We start from the raw sequence: 14,015 nt of genomic DNA, 5'->3' as shown, positions 1-14,015 counted from the left end.
TAATTTGAAACAAGAGCTTTATGAACATACAACTAATATGAATCCATAACTCACCATACGCAATGCCGCAACATTGGATCAAATGATATTTCAAGTCTCAGTTATGAATTACATTTTGGACATTAAATTTTCATATTAATATCCCATGAGGAGAACCATCAAATTTACATACCGAAACACCACGGGGATTGAATAACATTTCAGGTCTCAGTTATGAATTAAGCAATGTTCAAGCACATAAATTTGATGTGTGCCTGTGCTGTTCCGACGTCGGATTGTATACCATATTCATGCTCCAACTTCACTCCCTGGTGGCCAATGATAAGCAATTCAATCTACACTACATAGTTCGAAGTATTATGAAAAAGAAAAGTCATTAAAATTAAGAAATTTGACATGTATAAGAAGTATGTAATGCCTAACATATTTTAGGTTCATGTTGGTAAGAAAAAAGGGTCCTGAGTATTGATGGAAAATTTTACTTAACTGGGCAACAAATTAATGATGCTGGATAGCCAACATATCAATCAAAAGCTGGGTTTTCAACATTCCCCTATATTTTACATGACTAGCAAGTAGAATGTTGAAAACCCAACTTGCAACACATTTGCCAGATAAGGATAGCCAAGATCGAGAGGGTTCAGATGGATGGGAATAAACATAATAGTGCTAGTTTGATATCCTAGTCAATGCTACCAGCCATCTGAATTTTGTTTTCTATTTTCTTTTAATAGTCTAATGCCAAAAGTATCCTTCTTCTAAGGGATACACTGATGGAATCTGTTTGTAGCCTATTTTTCACATACGATTCTTATAGTTCTTGTTTTCCAGTTCTAAACATAGAAAACTGATTTTTAGGCACCTGCTGATTCCAATTAAACAAATTTGGCAAATAATATTTGTTTGTATAGTTTCATACATGAAAAGCACGACAAGGTTATCAACAAAGAGAAATGTTAGGGTTACCAAACCTTTTACCAAGAGATATGTACCAAAATGATGTAAAGCTTATTCATTGGAAATGATCAAAACAATTAATCAACAGAAATGTTACGGATATCAATGAATAAACTCCACATCATATCGGTACCAATATTTTGGTAAAAAATTTGGTACTCATAACATTTCTCATCAACAAAAGAGTCATGGCTTTGGGAAGGTACATTAAATTTTGTTATTTTACTTTTTCCATCCAAATATTTTCTTCTAATTTCATATAAATGGTGAAGAAACTACCATAATGATGACCTTGGCATAGAGTAAAATCCTTCATGTTCAAAATCTGACACCTCTGGACCACCACCTCCACTAGCAGCAGCTGCTTTGCTTTCGGAATCTGTTGCCTCTTTGCTTACATCTTGTTTAGATGCGTCAATATCTGCTTTTACATCAGAAGTATTTGACACACAATATTTCTGCAACCATCTATCAGTTTCCCAGAGGACATGCATGATACTTTCCCGTGAAGCATAACCATGGCTCTCAAATGGAAGAATCACTAGGCGACAAAGAGCACCATGACCTTTCAGAGCATTGAAAAAACGATCTGACTGTAGGGCATGCAAACACAAGATTAAGTGGCGGGTAATCGAATAGGTGAAGAACAAAGGAGTTAGCCACAGAGCACTATATAGCTTCAAGCTCAGCTCATGCAAAAACTACTTTGGAATGTTGAAACTAGTGAGTTGGTAACTTTAAATCTATCAAAGGATGTTTAGATAATTCATTAGTTAATGGAAACACAGGAAAAATGTTGAACCAGACAGGACAAACAATAAACTAAATAGGGAAAATGGTTCGTCTTTTACCTGCATTGTTAAAGTTCCAGGATTATTATCTTCTTCTCCATGGATAAGCAATATTGGCTTCTTAATTTTATTAGCGGACATGAAAGGACTCATCTCCACGTAAGTGTTTGTGGCCTCCCAAAGAGTTCTGTCTTCATTCTACACCAATATAATGAAGTCACTAGACCATCATGAGTTAAGACATGACACTAGACACAATGTCAGTTGGGAAGAGAAAAAATAAAGAAACCAAAAAAAAAAAAAAAAAAAAAAGTGAAACTCCTAAGCATCTAGTTAGCTGAATAAAAAAATATTTTGCTATTAGTGTCTTACCTGGAAACCGAAAGGAGTAAGTGTTCTGTTGTAAGCACCAGAGCGAGCAACTCCACAACGGAAAAGATGCGGGGCATGTGCTAGGAGGTTTGCAGTCATGAATGCACCATAGGAATGTCCCCCAACAGCAATTTTGTTTGGATGAGCCACCTTAACAAGGGCAGCATTAGAATACTTCAGGTCAGAAGTACAAACCCAGAACTACATAAACAAAAATCATATAGAAAGGAATGAAGCAGCTTACTCCACGTCGGGTAACTTCCTCAACTGCAGCCTCTGCACTCCAGACCAACTGCTCTACATAACTGTTCAAGGAATTTCAAATATAGATCCTGAAGCTATATGTGGCATAGTTTCTATTGTGAAAATTTCAAATAGCTGGAAAAGAAAACCAAATACAACCAAGCTTCATATGAAAGCTCAAGACGTTGAAACTTCCTCGTTAAATGAAGAAAGGACTGAAGAAAAGAAAGCCCCATGTTATATAGCTAGTACAATTTGAGGTATAATGAAGAAACATTAATGATTTGAGGATATATTTATCGCTTGTAATTCTTAGTTCTTTGTGTCAAACCACTGTAAAAGCAGTTTCATTTTTCACATATTTCTTGCCCATTTCTAGGATATCTCAAATTTCATTAGCTACTTGTTTTGATCCCTCAAGTTTTAATTCATATTTTGAAGTATTGCCCCCACTGCAGCATGGCCTTTTCACACTCATTTCACAACTTCTGTTTCACAAACTTGCCATCCTTGTTGGGGTATGTGCTTCATACATTTTCTCTTATTTGGTTAACAATGGGATGATTTTCATATGTCTTCAATCATAGGAAACTTTCTAACGAGTCCTTAGTGACATTTACTTTATCATATGATTAGGATGAGATTCCCATATCCTTGAAACTATTTGTATATTCCTAAAACATTGTCTCAAGTTACCTGTCATTTGCCTCCTCATTGCCTTCACCAATAATAGGAATTGTTGGTCCGGATAGAATAGCAAACCTGCAAGTAAAGGAGCTGTCAAAAGTTGGTCCATCATGTTCCCAACAAGCCATACTGTGAGTACATGCAATTGGAAGGAGAATAATGACAACACGTGAAAGACACCAAAAGAGAGTATAAGCAGACAAGGAGAAGAGGTAAACCATGCCTTCTAGCAAGCCAAAGAAGGGGTGATGTAGGTCCTATACCAGCAAATTCATTAGGAGAACCTCGAACTTGTCCAGCAGCATCTTTGCTCTTAAATTCACCAGGGTAAGACCAAACCAGACATGGAAGAGGACCATCTTTTGATGGATCATAGCCTGGTGGCAGGTACAATGTTGCAGTCAGTTGCACCCCATCCTTTCTCTGGTACCTGATCATCTCTTTCTGCAATGATGCCAGCTGTGGGTAGGGATGAGGGAAATTCGTAATTTGACATGCTTGCTTCTCTGGCCAGCTCAGGATGTGGTATTGAGTGTTCTCAGTTTTCGACTCTTTCGAAGTCAGTATTTTCAACTGATCGAGTCGCAAATCCCCTTCTTTCTGATCAGACATTAAAGCAACAACAGTCTCGTAATATTTCTCTTTGTCGCTCTGCCATATTCGTTCTTTGCAGCCTGTATTTCTGAAAGAATTTGGTTTAGAACCACATGGCAGCAATGAGCATTTAGGAAGCAACACACCAGAAATTATTTTGAGTACTTACATGTCAAACAAATCAAGGAATGGAATGTTCCCTTCTGGTGTAGCACCACTTCCGTTCAGTAAAACATAAGTGTTTTCATCATTTTCCTTATTTACCTTTGCAATCACATAAGTTGCAGCAGGAGTTCTCCGCAACATTGGAGAGCCAGGATCAGAGTACACATCTTCTGATGACCTATCAAATAGGATGCGTGGACTAGCATCTTTAGATCCAGGAGAAATCACCCAGGTTCTTGTTCGCCGTGTCTTGTACCAAGATTCATAAACTAGAGCCAGTGACTCATCACACCAGGAAATACCTCTGTGGAGACAGAAAAGCTCACACTCATTAAAACGAGATTCTAGCTCAGCCTTTCATGCAGGTTTGCAAACAAAGCTACAGATGGCCTTAAGATTGCGCCTGACAGGGGCTTTGACTATGGACACGAAAGGCAACCATCCCTGACATCTGGACAATATCTTGGATTTGATGGATTTATATGATCCCAGAAATTTAGGAATTAAAAAGGGCCTAAGGAAGTGTATCAATCATATACTTTACATGCAAATGCCATTATGCAAGCACTCTGGGAAAGAAGAGTAAATGTCCAAAATTTTAAAGTGAAAATAAGCACCTAATGCACGGTTATCAAAAAATTTCTTTTCGATAGGTTAAGCCATGGTAATCAAACATAAGCAAACATATATCCCATCCTATAGCAGTAAATTTTTGTGGATAGCAAGTCTTCTAAAACAAAATTCTTGGGAAACATAATTGCCATATGAATAGAAGAAAAGTCAAACAATGTCGTCCTCCAAACACATTCATCTTTAGATGTTTATCGGAAGATAATTATGTGGATAAAACATCAATCACATAGCTCATAGTCATACCCGTAACGGAGATCAAGTTGGTGTAAGATTGCCGGCTGTTCACCTTCTAGTGGCTCAGCAGGCTGTGTATAAATTATATCACGTGGAGAAACTTCCACTTTTGCATCACCTCCATCTTGTGTCTCTACCCTAAAAATATCAACAGTAAGAGCAAACCAAGCATTTAAAAACTGTTAATTGTCAAACAAGTATCTGAATGTTTTCAATGAGATGGAACCAACCTCCATATTGAATCATCCTGCATTATCTTATGCAATTCTAAACAAACACTCCAATGGAGCCTTTTATAATTAACAACAGTTTCCAACTAGAGTGGCCCCACAAAAAATTACAGCAAATGTCTTCCACAGACAAAAAAGAGTAGAATCTCTGATGCGTACCAGTAAAGTGTTGATGGCTTATCTGCTCTCCAATTGATAGAACGCATCCCTTTCCGCACACTATTGAATGCAATGGGAATGTCCTCGGCAAGGGGCAAATCACAAAGTTCCCTAATAAATTTCCCATCAGCAGTCCACAAATCTACCTTCTTAGGAAATCTTCCGCATGGTACAATGAAAGAGTACGGTCTGTGAATTGAACTAATCATGAGGTATTTCCCATCTGGAGAGGGGTCCAACGATGTATACACAGCTGGTGGGCCGATTTCCTTCACTGTCCCGTCTAAAGAAGCCAATACAAGTTGCGTAGTTGCATAGTAATCAAACAAATCTTCATCATATTCATCTTTTAGCAAATCCTGGAAGGTTCTAACTTGAATAACGTTTTTTTGCTCATTGGACTGTATCTTTGGGCCAGTAGGAACAAAAGGTTTATTTGGTAGGCCTCCACGAGACAATGGGATGGTGGAAACTAACAGAGTAGAATTATCAACCCAAATATAATTGTCAAAAACCGCATTCAGATAGATATCAGGCGACTGAAACAAAGGTCTAGCCTTCCCTGTTTCCACATCAGCAACCCATACTGTAAGCTTACCACTGCCATTTTCTTCCTCATCAACCCGGACACTGAATGCTAAATGCCTACCATCTTGCGACCATGTAACGAAATTGATCTTCGCGCCATCAGGGTACCCATGTAACTCTTTCTCGGTCCCAAGTGTACCATCAGGCATCAACTGATGAATTCCTATATCCGTGTAAAATGACATCCGACTCCTAGTATTACACTTTCCATCAATACGAATACCGGCCAACTTTTCCTCCGGTCTCGCTAGCTCTGCCAGTGGAGGCAGAGCTCTCCGCTTGAGAAACAGTATTTTATCCCTATGTGGCGAGAATGACAATGCAGGAAGCGGCGGAGCATCCACAATATCCCTAATCTCTGGCGGAGGAAGACAATACCCTAATCCCAGCACCGAATCGTCTACACAATTTGAATCACAAATTACAAGACAGCCACTTAAGATATATAATGATAGTCTATACCCATAAATAGTAGTAAATACCATTTCAAGTCAAATTTGATACACATACAACCAATTGAACTCCATTGGAATAAACGTCCAATACAGAATTAGCTTCAAATTTAAAGCAACACATGCATGACAAGCCTAGCTCAATAATGTAACAAATCCAAGTTGACAAAATACAGCACTATAAGCTGGAGCAAGGTCCAAATCAAAATCATCAAACGTCAAACAAAAAAAAAAAAAATCAATTTCACAATCAGAATCAAACCATTAGCAATCAAGAATTTCAAGCCCAAAGACTGACATGTTTGCTTAAAACCCACCTTCTTCAATTGACCAAACCGTTGGCTTCCAACGATTTCAAAAAAAACAACTTAAAACGAAAGCGATTAAACAAAAAGTCCATTTCTATTCTAAGTTACCTTCATTCTCAGTTGGAGAAGCGGCAGTAGAAGAAGAAGCGGCGCCATTAGAGCCAACCCCGCCGTCTTCTCCGGCGACGGCGTTGACAGGGACGAGATTGCTCAATCTAGAGGCGGTCATGGCGGCGGAGGCAGTCTTGATGGACCTGACAGCCCTCCGAAGGGGATAGAGCCTGAGGATGACGGGAGGGGTGAGCGAGGAGAGAATGGAATGGGTAGTGGGAGGTGGCGAGAGAACTGAGACAGAAAGAGAGAGGAGAGAGGCGGTGCGGTGATAGACTGCGTGAAGGCGCATCATGGATTTTTGTACTAAAACTTTTTCTAGTGGCAAGTGTAGTACGCGTCTACGGTATATCCAATGAGATTAGGAAAGTTGATGGGTCGAGTCGTTTTTGGAATCTTCTTTTTAGGGCCCAAAGGGGACAAAGCTAGAGGTCCAGGTTCATTTTTATGGCGCAGATTGCTTGGCAAAAAAGGCAAAAAAGATGCTTCTGACTTCTGAGAGTGGGAATAGATAGCCATCAATGGCCCATCATGGTGTTTAGGTTGGAGTGCGGATCATTTCCGATATTTAGGGTGTCCAATGGTTAGGAGTATGCAGATTAACCGTTTATCGTCTACAAATCATCACCGATGGATAGCTGACTTTTGGCAGTTGGTAGGCAAAATTAAAATATTGTTTCAAATCAGTTCGATTCTATAGGCGGTATTTTTTTTTTTTTTGTCAGTTAACCAACTTAACCAATTTTTCAAGTGAATTTTTAATTTATGTGATAAGTTTCCTTGTTGTGTTTGTCCAGCTGATTTGTAGTCGTCATTTTGGAGTATGTTCCATGAATTTACTTTTTATTTTCATTTATAAAGCATATGCTTTACTAATTCTATAGTTACAAGGAGGTTGATAAACCTTAATATCAAAACTTGTAACCGACTTAACTGACCACCTATTAACCGACTAACCGATTAACCGAAAATGTTAAAACTATTCATTGTCGGTATAAAGTCTGTTAATTAATTGACTTAACGGACTTTTACAAATCAGTAGGCGAAAATACCCCTATAACATGCACCGACCGAATGGATACCCACCCTTACCTATGGTGCTAATGGCTTTAATTTACATGGTTCATCTTTAAATGAATGACTAAAATTCACTACATCATCAAATATTGGTTGCTGGAATTAAAATTGTTTTCTCTCTCTCTCTCTCTTTCTGATCACCGATCCTAATTTACGTCGTAATGGTCTTGACTCCACCACTATCATTACTGCTAGTGTATTACTACCATTGCTAAAAGCTTTTTTCTCTCTTTCGTTGTATAGACAAAGGGTAGAATGACCTCCTTTAGCCATTAGGATGATTTGGTCACTTCCAACCTAAAAATGTAGAGTGGTTAAACCATACCTATAGCCAAAATGATAGTTCAGCCACCCCCAATTAGCTCATTTGGTTGGTCCAACAATTTCTCACATTGGCTTCTTACGGGTGATGGGAGGTTTCTCAACAAGGATTCTCTTAATTTCATTTGAAATAGATAGTCATTGTCAATATTTAAAGTTGGTATATTTTATTATATTATTTACTTTTAAAAAAAAAAAGATGTGCTAACATTAACGTCATTTACATACATCGTTAGATGCACAAACTTTAAATCATGATCATGAAAAGAGTGGTCGACCACCCTTTTGGGAGTTATTACTCCTCTTAAAAACTCTCAATTTAGCAGGAATTTGGATCCATAGAAATTCTTAGGGGAATTTTAGTTTCTAAAATTTCATATCTAGGCCATCCATTTTTCATTTAAGAGTCATTGTTCTGCCACGTGTCCCACTACTATTTATTATTTTATTAGTAGTGGGACATGTGACAGAACAATGATTATTGGATAAAAAATTGACGGCCTAGATTTGAAATTTCAAAAACTAAAATTTTCTAAAAATTTCAGTAAATTTTGATCCATTTAGTTGAGAAGGATAAGCCATTCTACCACCCAACTACCAAGAGGGGGCTTGTATCAGCAATAAAACGACGAGCCGATCATGAGAGCAGGAGTTCATGTTTAAAGCTGATATAGTTGATTTGTTAATGCTTTATAAATGATATTTTTTATTTTTTATTTAAAAAAAAAAATAAAAATTGTGGCAACTAATTTTGAATATTTTGTGAATATTTTAAGTTTTTTTTTAAAATAAAAAATAAAAATGTTATTAAATAAATACATGCATGTATGCCAAAACATATGGCTTGGGAGCTGTAAAATAAATATCTTCTTAACATGTTGACGAGGTTGCGCCACACGTTGCTTCAAAAGATGTTTACGTGAGAGGAGATCGAGGTTAATTATCTCTTGAAAAGCACATTTATTTATTTCATTTTGGCTAAAAAAAACTAACACTAATTTGTTAAGACTTTCCAAGTGGAATTTGAAAACCTCTAAAAGCACGAAACTCCCACGAAAGCCAAAAATCCTTCGCTCTCATACCATACAAGGACGAAATTTCTTTGTTCTGTCTCTTTGAAAAGTGTGATATTTTTCTTCGAAATATCTCACACTGGGTGTGACGTGGGAGCTTAGAATTGGCTACCCCATGATAAGATGTGTGTGTTCATAAAACATTTCAGATTCCAATAATACTGCTTCCTGTTATCGTATCATAATCCATCCCCCATACGTTACCTCACCACAATTCTACTACTACTACACCAACAAGAAGAAGAAGAAAAAGAATGGCAACAATAGCTGGAGTAAACCTGTCGACCCCAAGAGTCATGGCCAAGGCGGCGGACTCGCCAAAGGCCCAGCCCATGATGATCAAGGGGCTCTGGCTCAGCCACCCTTGGAAGAGGTCGGCCCAGTTGGGCGGAGCCGGTCGGATGCACGTCAGACCCCTGGCTGCAGCACCCGACAAGATAACGGACAAGGTGGTGGAGAGCATCAAGCAGGCCGAAGACGCGTGCTCCGATGACCCGGTGAGCGGCGAGTGCGTTGCGGCTTGGGACGAGGTGGAGGAGCTGAGCGCGGCGGCTAGCCATGCACGTGACCGGCAGAAAGAATCCGACCCGTTGGAGGCCTACTGCAAGGACAACCCGGAGACCGACGAGTGCCGCACCTACGAGGACTGAAGGGTTTAGATTGATAATCATGTTTACGTTTTATATCCTCTTTGTAATTGCATGGGATTAGACGAATATGGTTTATTTATTATATTATGAAAACTTTCTGCTACTCGCTTTGTTTACTAAACTATCACACCATACTATATTCTTAGATATAAAAATATATATATATATATATATATATATATATATATATATATATATATATTAAAAATAAAAAGCTTCTGTTTTGGTGTTTTTATAATTAGAAAATAATTAAAGCAAATGTTAAATTTAACTTTGATAAATGATATTTTTTGTGAATTTTGTTAAAAAATTAGAAAATGTTAAATATGAAAGAGCATGAGGGGGGTGCTCTTATGCATTCCAGTAGTGATTTGAGGAACACTGGCGTGCATAAACAGTGTGCACGCCAGTGTTCATATATTATTATTATTATTTTTACTATTTAAATAATATTTAAATATATATGAACACTGGCGTGTACACTATTCATGCACGGCAATATTTCCTAAATCACTACTCGTCTTCCAACCCTACCTCACATAGCATCTTACAAAAATGCCAACTTAACAACAATTCTACCCAAAAAAAGGCCCTTGTAATGTTTTGTTATAAAAAGGGCTTAAAATTGGAAATTAAATCTTGCAACGGAAAATAAAAAGCAGTAATGCATTCTTGCAACAACACTAATAAAGGTTAATTACAAAGAGTTTCTCGTTTACCGATCAGATAAAGGTCTACTAAGAAACTAAATAGATTGGGCATGATATATTAAAGGAAAAAATTTGCTTTTATTCATGAAGTTTAAGGAATTTTTTAATTTAAACCCCAAAATTTAAAAATTGACAATATACACCTTAATGTTTTAAAAATTTTTCAATTTAAACATTCCGTTACTAATTTCCGTAGACGAAAATCTATGAAATTATGTAAATACTCTCGGGCTTTATTTTTAAAATTTTTTAATTTTTGTCCAATTTAACAAAAATTAGTAATTGAAATTTTTTGAAACATTATGAGTATACATTGCCAATTTTTAAAGTTTAAGGTTCAAATTAAAAAACTACTAAAACTTCAGGGGGGGTAAAATGAATTTTTCCCTATATTAAAGCTTTAGCAAAATAAGAAACTTGAATAATTTCAAAGATCAAATTAATTCAAACATTAACCGAAACTTGAACAATCTCCAAACAACCATCATGAAAACTCCACAACACTTGATCCATTACAAAAGCAAAGAGGAACTTCAGGTAAATGCTAAAACAGTACTCAAAACTACAGGATAATCCAAATATATCCTAAGCAATAGCATCCAAAAATGCTCTTCCAGGTTGACGCCTAGCCAAACGTCCATGGCATCCAAGAAGCTGCAAGATTGAAAAAAACCATTGTTGATATGAATACCATGATATTTACAATAATGAAATTAACATGATTTGAATACCATATTAACAAAACTCAGTCACTACGCTTTCAAATAAAAAATGGATGCAGTGACTTCATCAGCAAACACAAACCTTGGCATTAACACCATCTGGCAAAATTCGATTCTCAGATTTGAACCTCAGATAATCAGTTCTGGAGAACTTTGTAAAACCCCTGAAAAATATCACCATATAAACAATAAGGTATAAGTTTGGAGTTCTATGGCGGCAAAGTGGGTGTTGATTAAGCTACCTGATGAGAGAGAGAGAGAGAGAGAGAGAAAGAGACCAACTACTTGCACAGAAATTTCATATTGGCAAACAACAGAGATTCCTGACAGTATATGACATTCAAAATAAAACAAACATAACAACATCACCTAGAAACAGGCCTAATCCCAAAAGGCTTTGATCAAAAGAAAAACCAAATTGTATAAGTGGGAAAAAAAGACTAGTACTGTAAACTACAGCCTATGGATATGATATTTATCTCAGTGATCAAGGTGACATAATTCCACAAGTCCTAAAGGACCCATAAAGGCGCTTTAATAATAACAATTCAAAACAGAATGAATATGTCCACATACCACTTCCTGCTGACAATGATCTTCTGACGACCCGGAAACTTAAATTTGGCACGGCGCAAGGCCTCCTGTGCGTGATGGCTGTTGTTGTCCTTGCAACGAACAGAGAGAAGAACTTGGCCGATGCTCACCCTCGCGCAAGTGCCCTGTGGTTTCCCAAATGCACCCCTCATCCCAGTCTGAAGCCTATCAGCTCCAGCACATGAAAGCATCTTGTTAATACGCAGGACATGGAAAGGGTGCACCCTGACTCGCAAATGGAACGCATCTTTCCCAGCAAATTTGGCCATATATTTGTTGCAAGCAATACGTGCAGCCTCAAGAGCTTCACTTGAAACGTTTTCCTTCTCCCATGACACCAAATGAACACAGAAAGGAAACTCATCAACTCCTTTCTTTTTCATTCCTACATCGTAAATCCTGATCTTGGAGTCGGGTACACCACGGCAATACCGTGATTTTGGGTATGGTTTGTTCTTGATCTGGCGATAACACCTGGCAGGTCCTGCAAGACAAAAACACATTAATAGAAGAACCAGTGAAACAGCATCACCTACTACCTTGCAAACATAAGCTACTAGAAAAGGTTTGAAACTCTAGAACTAATCAGATTTGAAAGCATGACAACAATTCTATGAAAAATTAAAAAACATTAACACTTTCAAATAAATAATTTTAAACTTTCAAATAAAACAATGCTCAGAGTAAGAAGCACAAAGCACATCACATAAACCCAATCATCTTACAGACTATAGATACCAAGAGTGAATAGCCACTAACAGCAGAGAACATGTCCTGTCCTTTATTTTAAGCAATCCATGAATAATTTCTACTTCAATAGAATTTTATTTAGATTTTTTTCTTTACAACATACATATTAACTTGTGAGAAAAATGACAAAGAAACAGAACCCAGCAGAAATGAATCTACAATCCTGTGTTCATTTTCAACAAACACCCAAAAGTGTCCATTCTTTATCTATCCCTTGAACTTACACACCTCGTGAAACAAATTCTTTAACAGCCAATCAGCCTGTAGTACTTTGGCATAACATATGAACAAAATCTAAAAGCCATGGCTTCCTCAAAATCACAACGACCATCCGTAACAACCAAACATCTCCGTAAGTGAAAGAGCGAATAGAACTAAAGCTTAACGAAACATTGTTCGAGTCAAAACCATAATTAAAAATAATGAAACCACACAGATCTACATCGAGAGAGAGAAACTTACTCCTCCCCATCTCTGATTCCTCTGCGGCTGCCGGCTGTAACCCTAAAGGAATAATAAGAAGAGGAGCTGACGGATCACGGGATGGAGTTTAGACGCGGTGGTCCAATAGCCCACTTTAAAAGCCCATCCCACTAACTCTTCACGAATTGGACGCGGCTCTTCTTTTCATTTTATATTACAATTTTTCTTTTCGTAAAACTCTTTTGGTTACACATAGGGGTGTAAACGAGCCGAGCTTGGGCGAGCTTCCCTTGTTCAAGCTTGGCTCGTTTAAATTTTACTCGAGCTCGAGCTCGAATCGAGCTCAAGGGCGAGCCAAAAAAATCGAGCTCGAGCTAATAATAAGTCGAGCCGAGCTAGCTCGCGAGCTGGCTCTTATATTTAATATTTTTGTTTTAAATTTTTTTTTTAACTTCAAGTACTCTTAAACGACTTAAGAAGTTAGTTTGCATATGAGTATTTGCTTAGCCTAGCTAGTCGAGTATGGAGCCTGGGTCAATACAGCAAGACATTTGGTTTCAAAGAGAGAGGATATGCATCATTTTATAGATAAGCAAACTTAAAGATTGATGTTTTCTTAACAATGTAGGACAACTTAACAGGTTGCATTCAGACTGCATTGGGACAATGCACCTTACAAAAAAATATTTTTTTAACGTCTCTCTCTCAATCCCCCTCACCAGTCACAACGGATCTTCCACCTGAACTCTCATTTCCCACTCTCTCACTCTCACTCACCAGACATGTAGTGATAGTGTTTGGGTCTGTTTGATTCATCAATAGTTTATGCCTTTCGCAATCTCCCTCAATAGTTTCTGCTTGATTCTTCTTCCTTTCATTTGGATCTGCTCTAATTGAATCGAGGTCTTTTTAATGATTGCGCTCTCTCTCTTTCATCACGAAGGGTCTAGAATTTTTCATTCTCTAACACTTAAATATAAATGCAATTTTAAGGTTTTAATAATTATGAGATTTATAATTAATTATCTATTACTTAGTTTATATATATATATATATATATATACACACTCTCGAGCTTATACGAGCTGTTCACGAGCTTAGCCGAGTCGAGCCGAGCTTGCTTCGTTTAATATTCGAGCCAGGATTTGTGTTCATGAAGTGCTTCATTTAA

The 14,015-nt window shown here is 37.5% G+C and overlaps 3 protein-coding genes across 6 annotated transcripts; 1 reads left to right on the top strand and 2 right to left on the bottom strand.

The window, feature by feature from the left end:
• On the bottom strand, positions 1-6,860 carry LOC132170214 (putative glutamyl endopeptidase, chloroplastic). Of its 4 annotated transcripts, none has more exons than XM_059581104.2 (11): positions 6,522-6,860; positions 5,066-6,053; positions 4,686-4,814; positions 3,814-4,113; positions 3,274-3,732; positions 3,060-3,125; positions 2,365-2,425; positions 2,121-2,270; positions 1,809-1,946; positions 1,249-1,550; positions 1-340 (listed from the first exon to the last, which is right to left on the bottom strand). In XM_059581104.2, the coding sequence occupies exons 1-11, from the start codon at positions 6,817-6,819 to the stop codon at positions 331-333; spliced, it is 2,901 nt and encodes a 966-aa protein (XP_059437087.2). In that variant the 5' UTR covers positions 6,820-6,860; the 3' UTR covers positions 1-330. The 4 variants fall into 4 exon arrangements, with proteins under 4 accessions (XP_059437087.2, XP_059437085.2, XP_059437088.2 ...); XM_059581102.2 differs by having other exon boundaries at positions 1-335; XM_059581105.2 differs by having other exon boundaries at positions 1-308.
• Positions 6,861-9,160: 2,300 nt separating this feature from the next.
• On the top strand, positions 9,161-9,748 carry CP12-1 (CP12 domain-containing protein 1). The gene has a single exon (XM_059583166.2). The coding sequence runs from the start codon at positions 9,250-9,252 to the stop codon at positions 9,643-9,645; it is 396 nt and encodes a 131-aa protein (XP_059439149.1). The 5' UTR covers positions 9,161-9,249; the 3' UTR covers positions 9,646-9,748.
• Positions 9,749-10,777: 1,029 nt separating this feature from the next.
• LOC132172532 (large ribosomal subunit protein uL16) lies at positions 10,778-13,014 on the bottom strand. The gene is made up of 4 exons (XM_059584046.2): positions 12,884-13,014; positions 11,654-12,155; positions 11,160-11,241; positions 10,778-11,009 (listed from the first exon to the last, which is right to left on the bottom strand). The coding sequence occupies exons 1-4, from the start codon at positions 12,891-12,893 to the stop codon at positions 10,941-10,943; spliced, it is 663 nt and encodes a 220-aa protein (XP_059440029.2). The 5' UTR covers positions 12,894-13,014; the 3' UTR covers positions 10,778-10,940.
• Between the last annotated feature and the right edge of the window lie 1,001 nt (positions 13,015-14,015).

This window comes from Corylus avellana, chromosome 1 (genome assembly GCF_965113065.1).
Source record: "Corylus avellana chromosome 1, dhCorAvel1.hap1.2, whole genome shotgun sequence".
Taxonomy (NCBI): Eukaryota; Viridiplantae; Streptophyta; class Magnoliopsida; order Fagales; family Betulaceae; genus Corylus; species Corylus avellana.
Note: the sequence above shows the minus strand (reverse complement) of the source record. Positions and strands in the feature narration are given on the sequence as shown.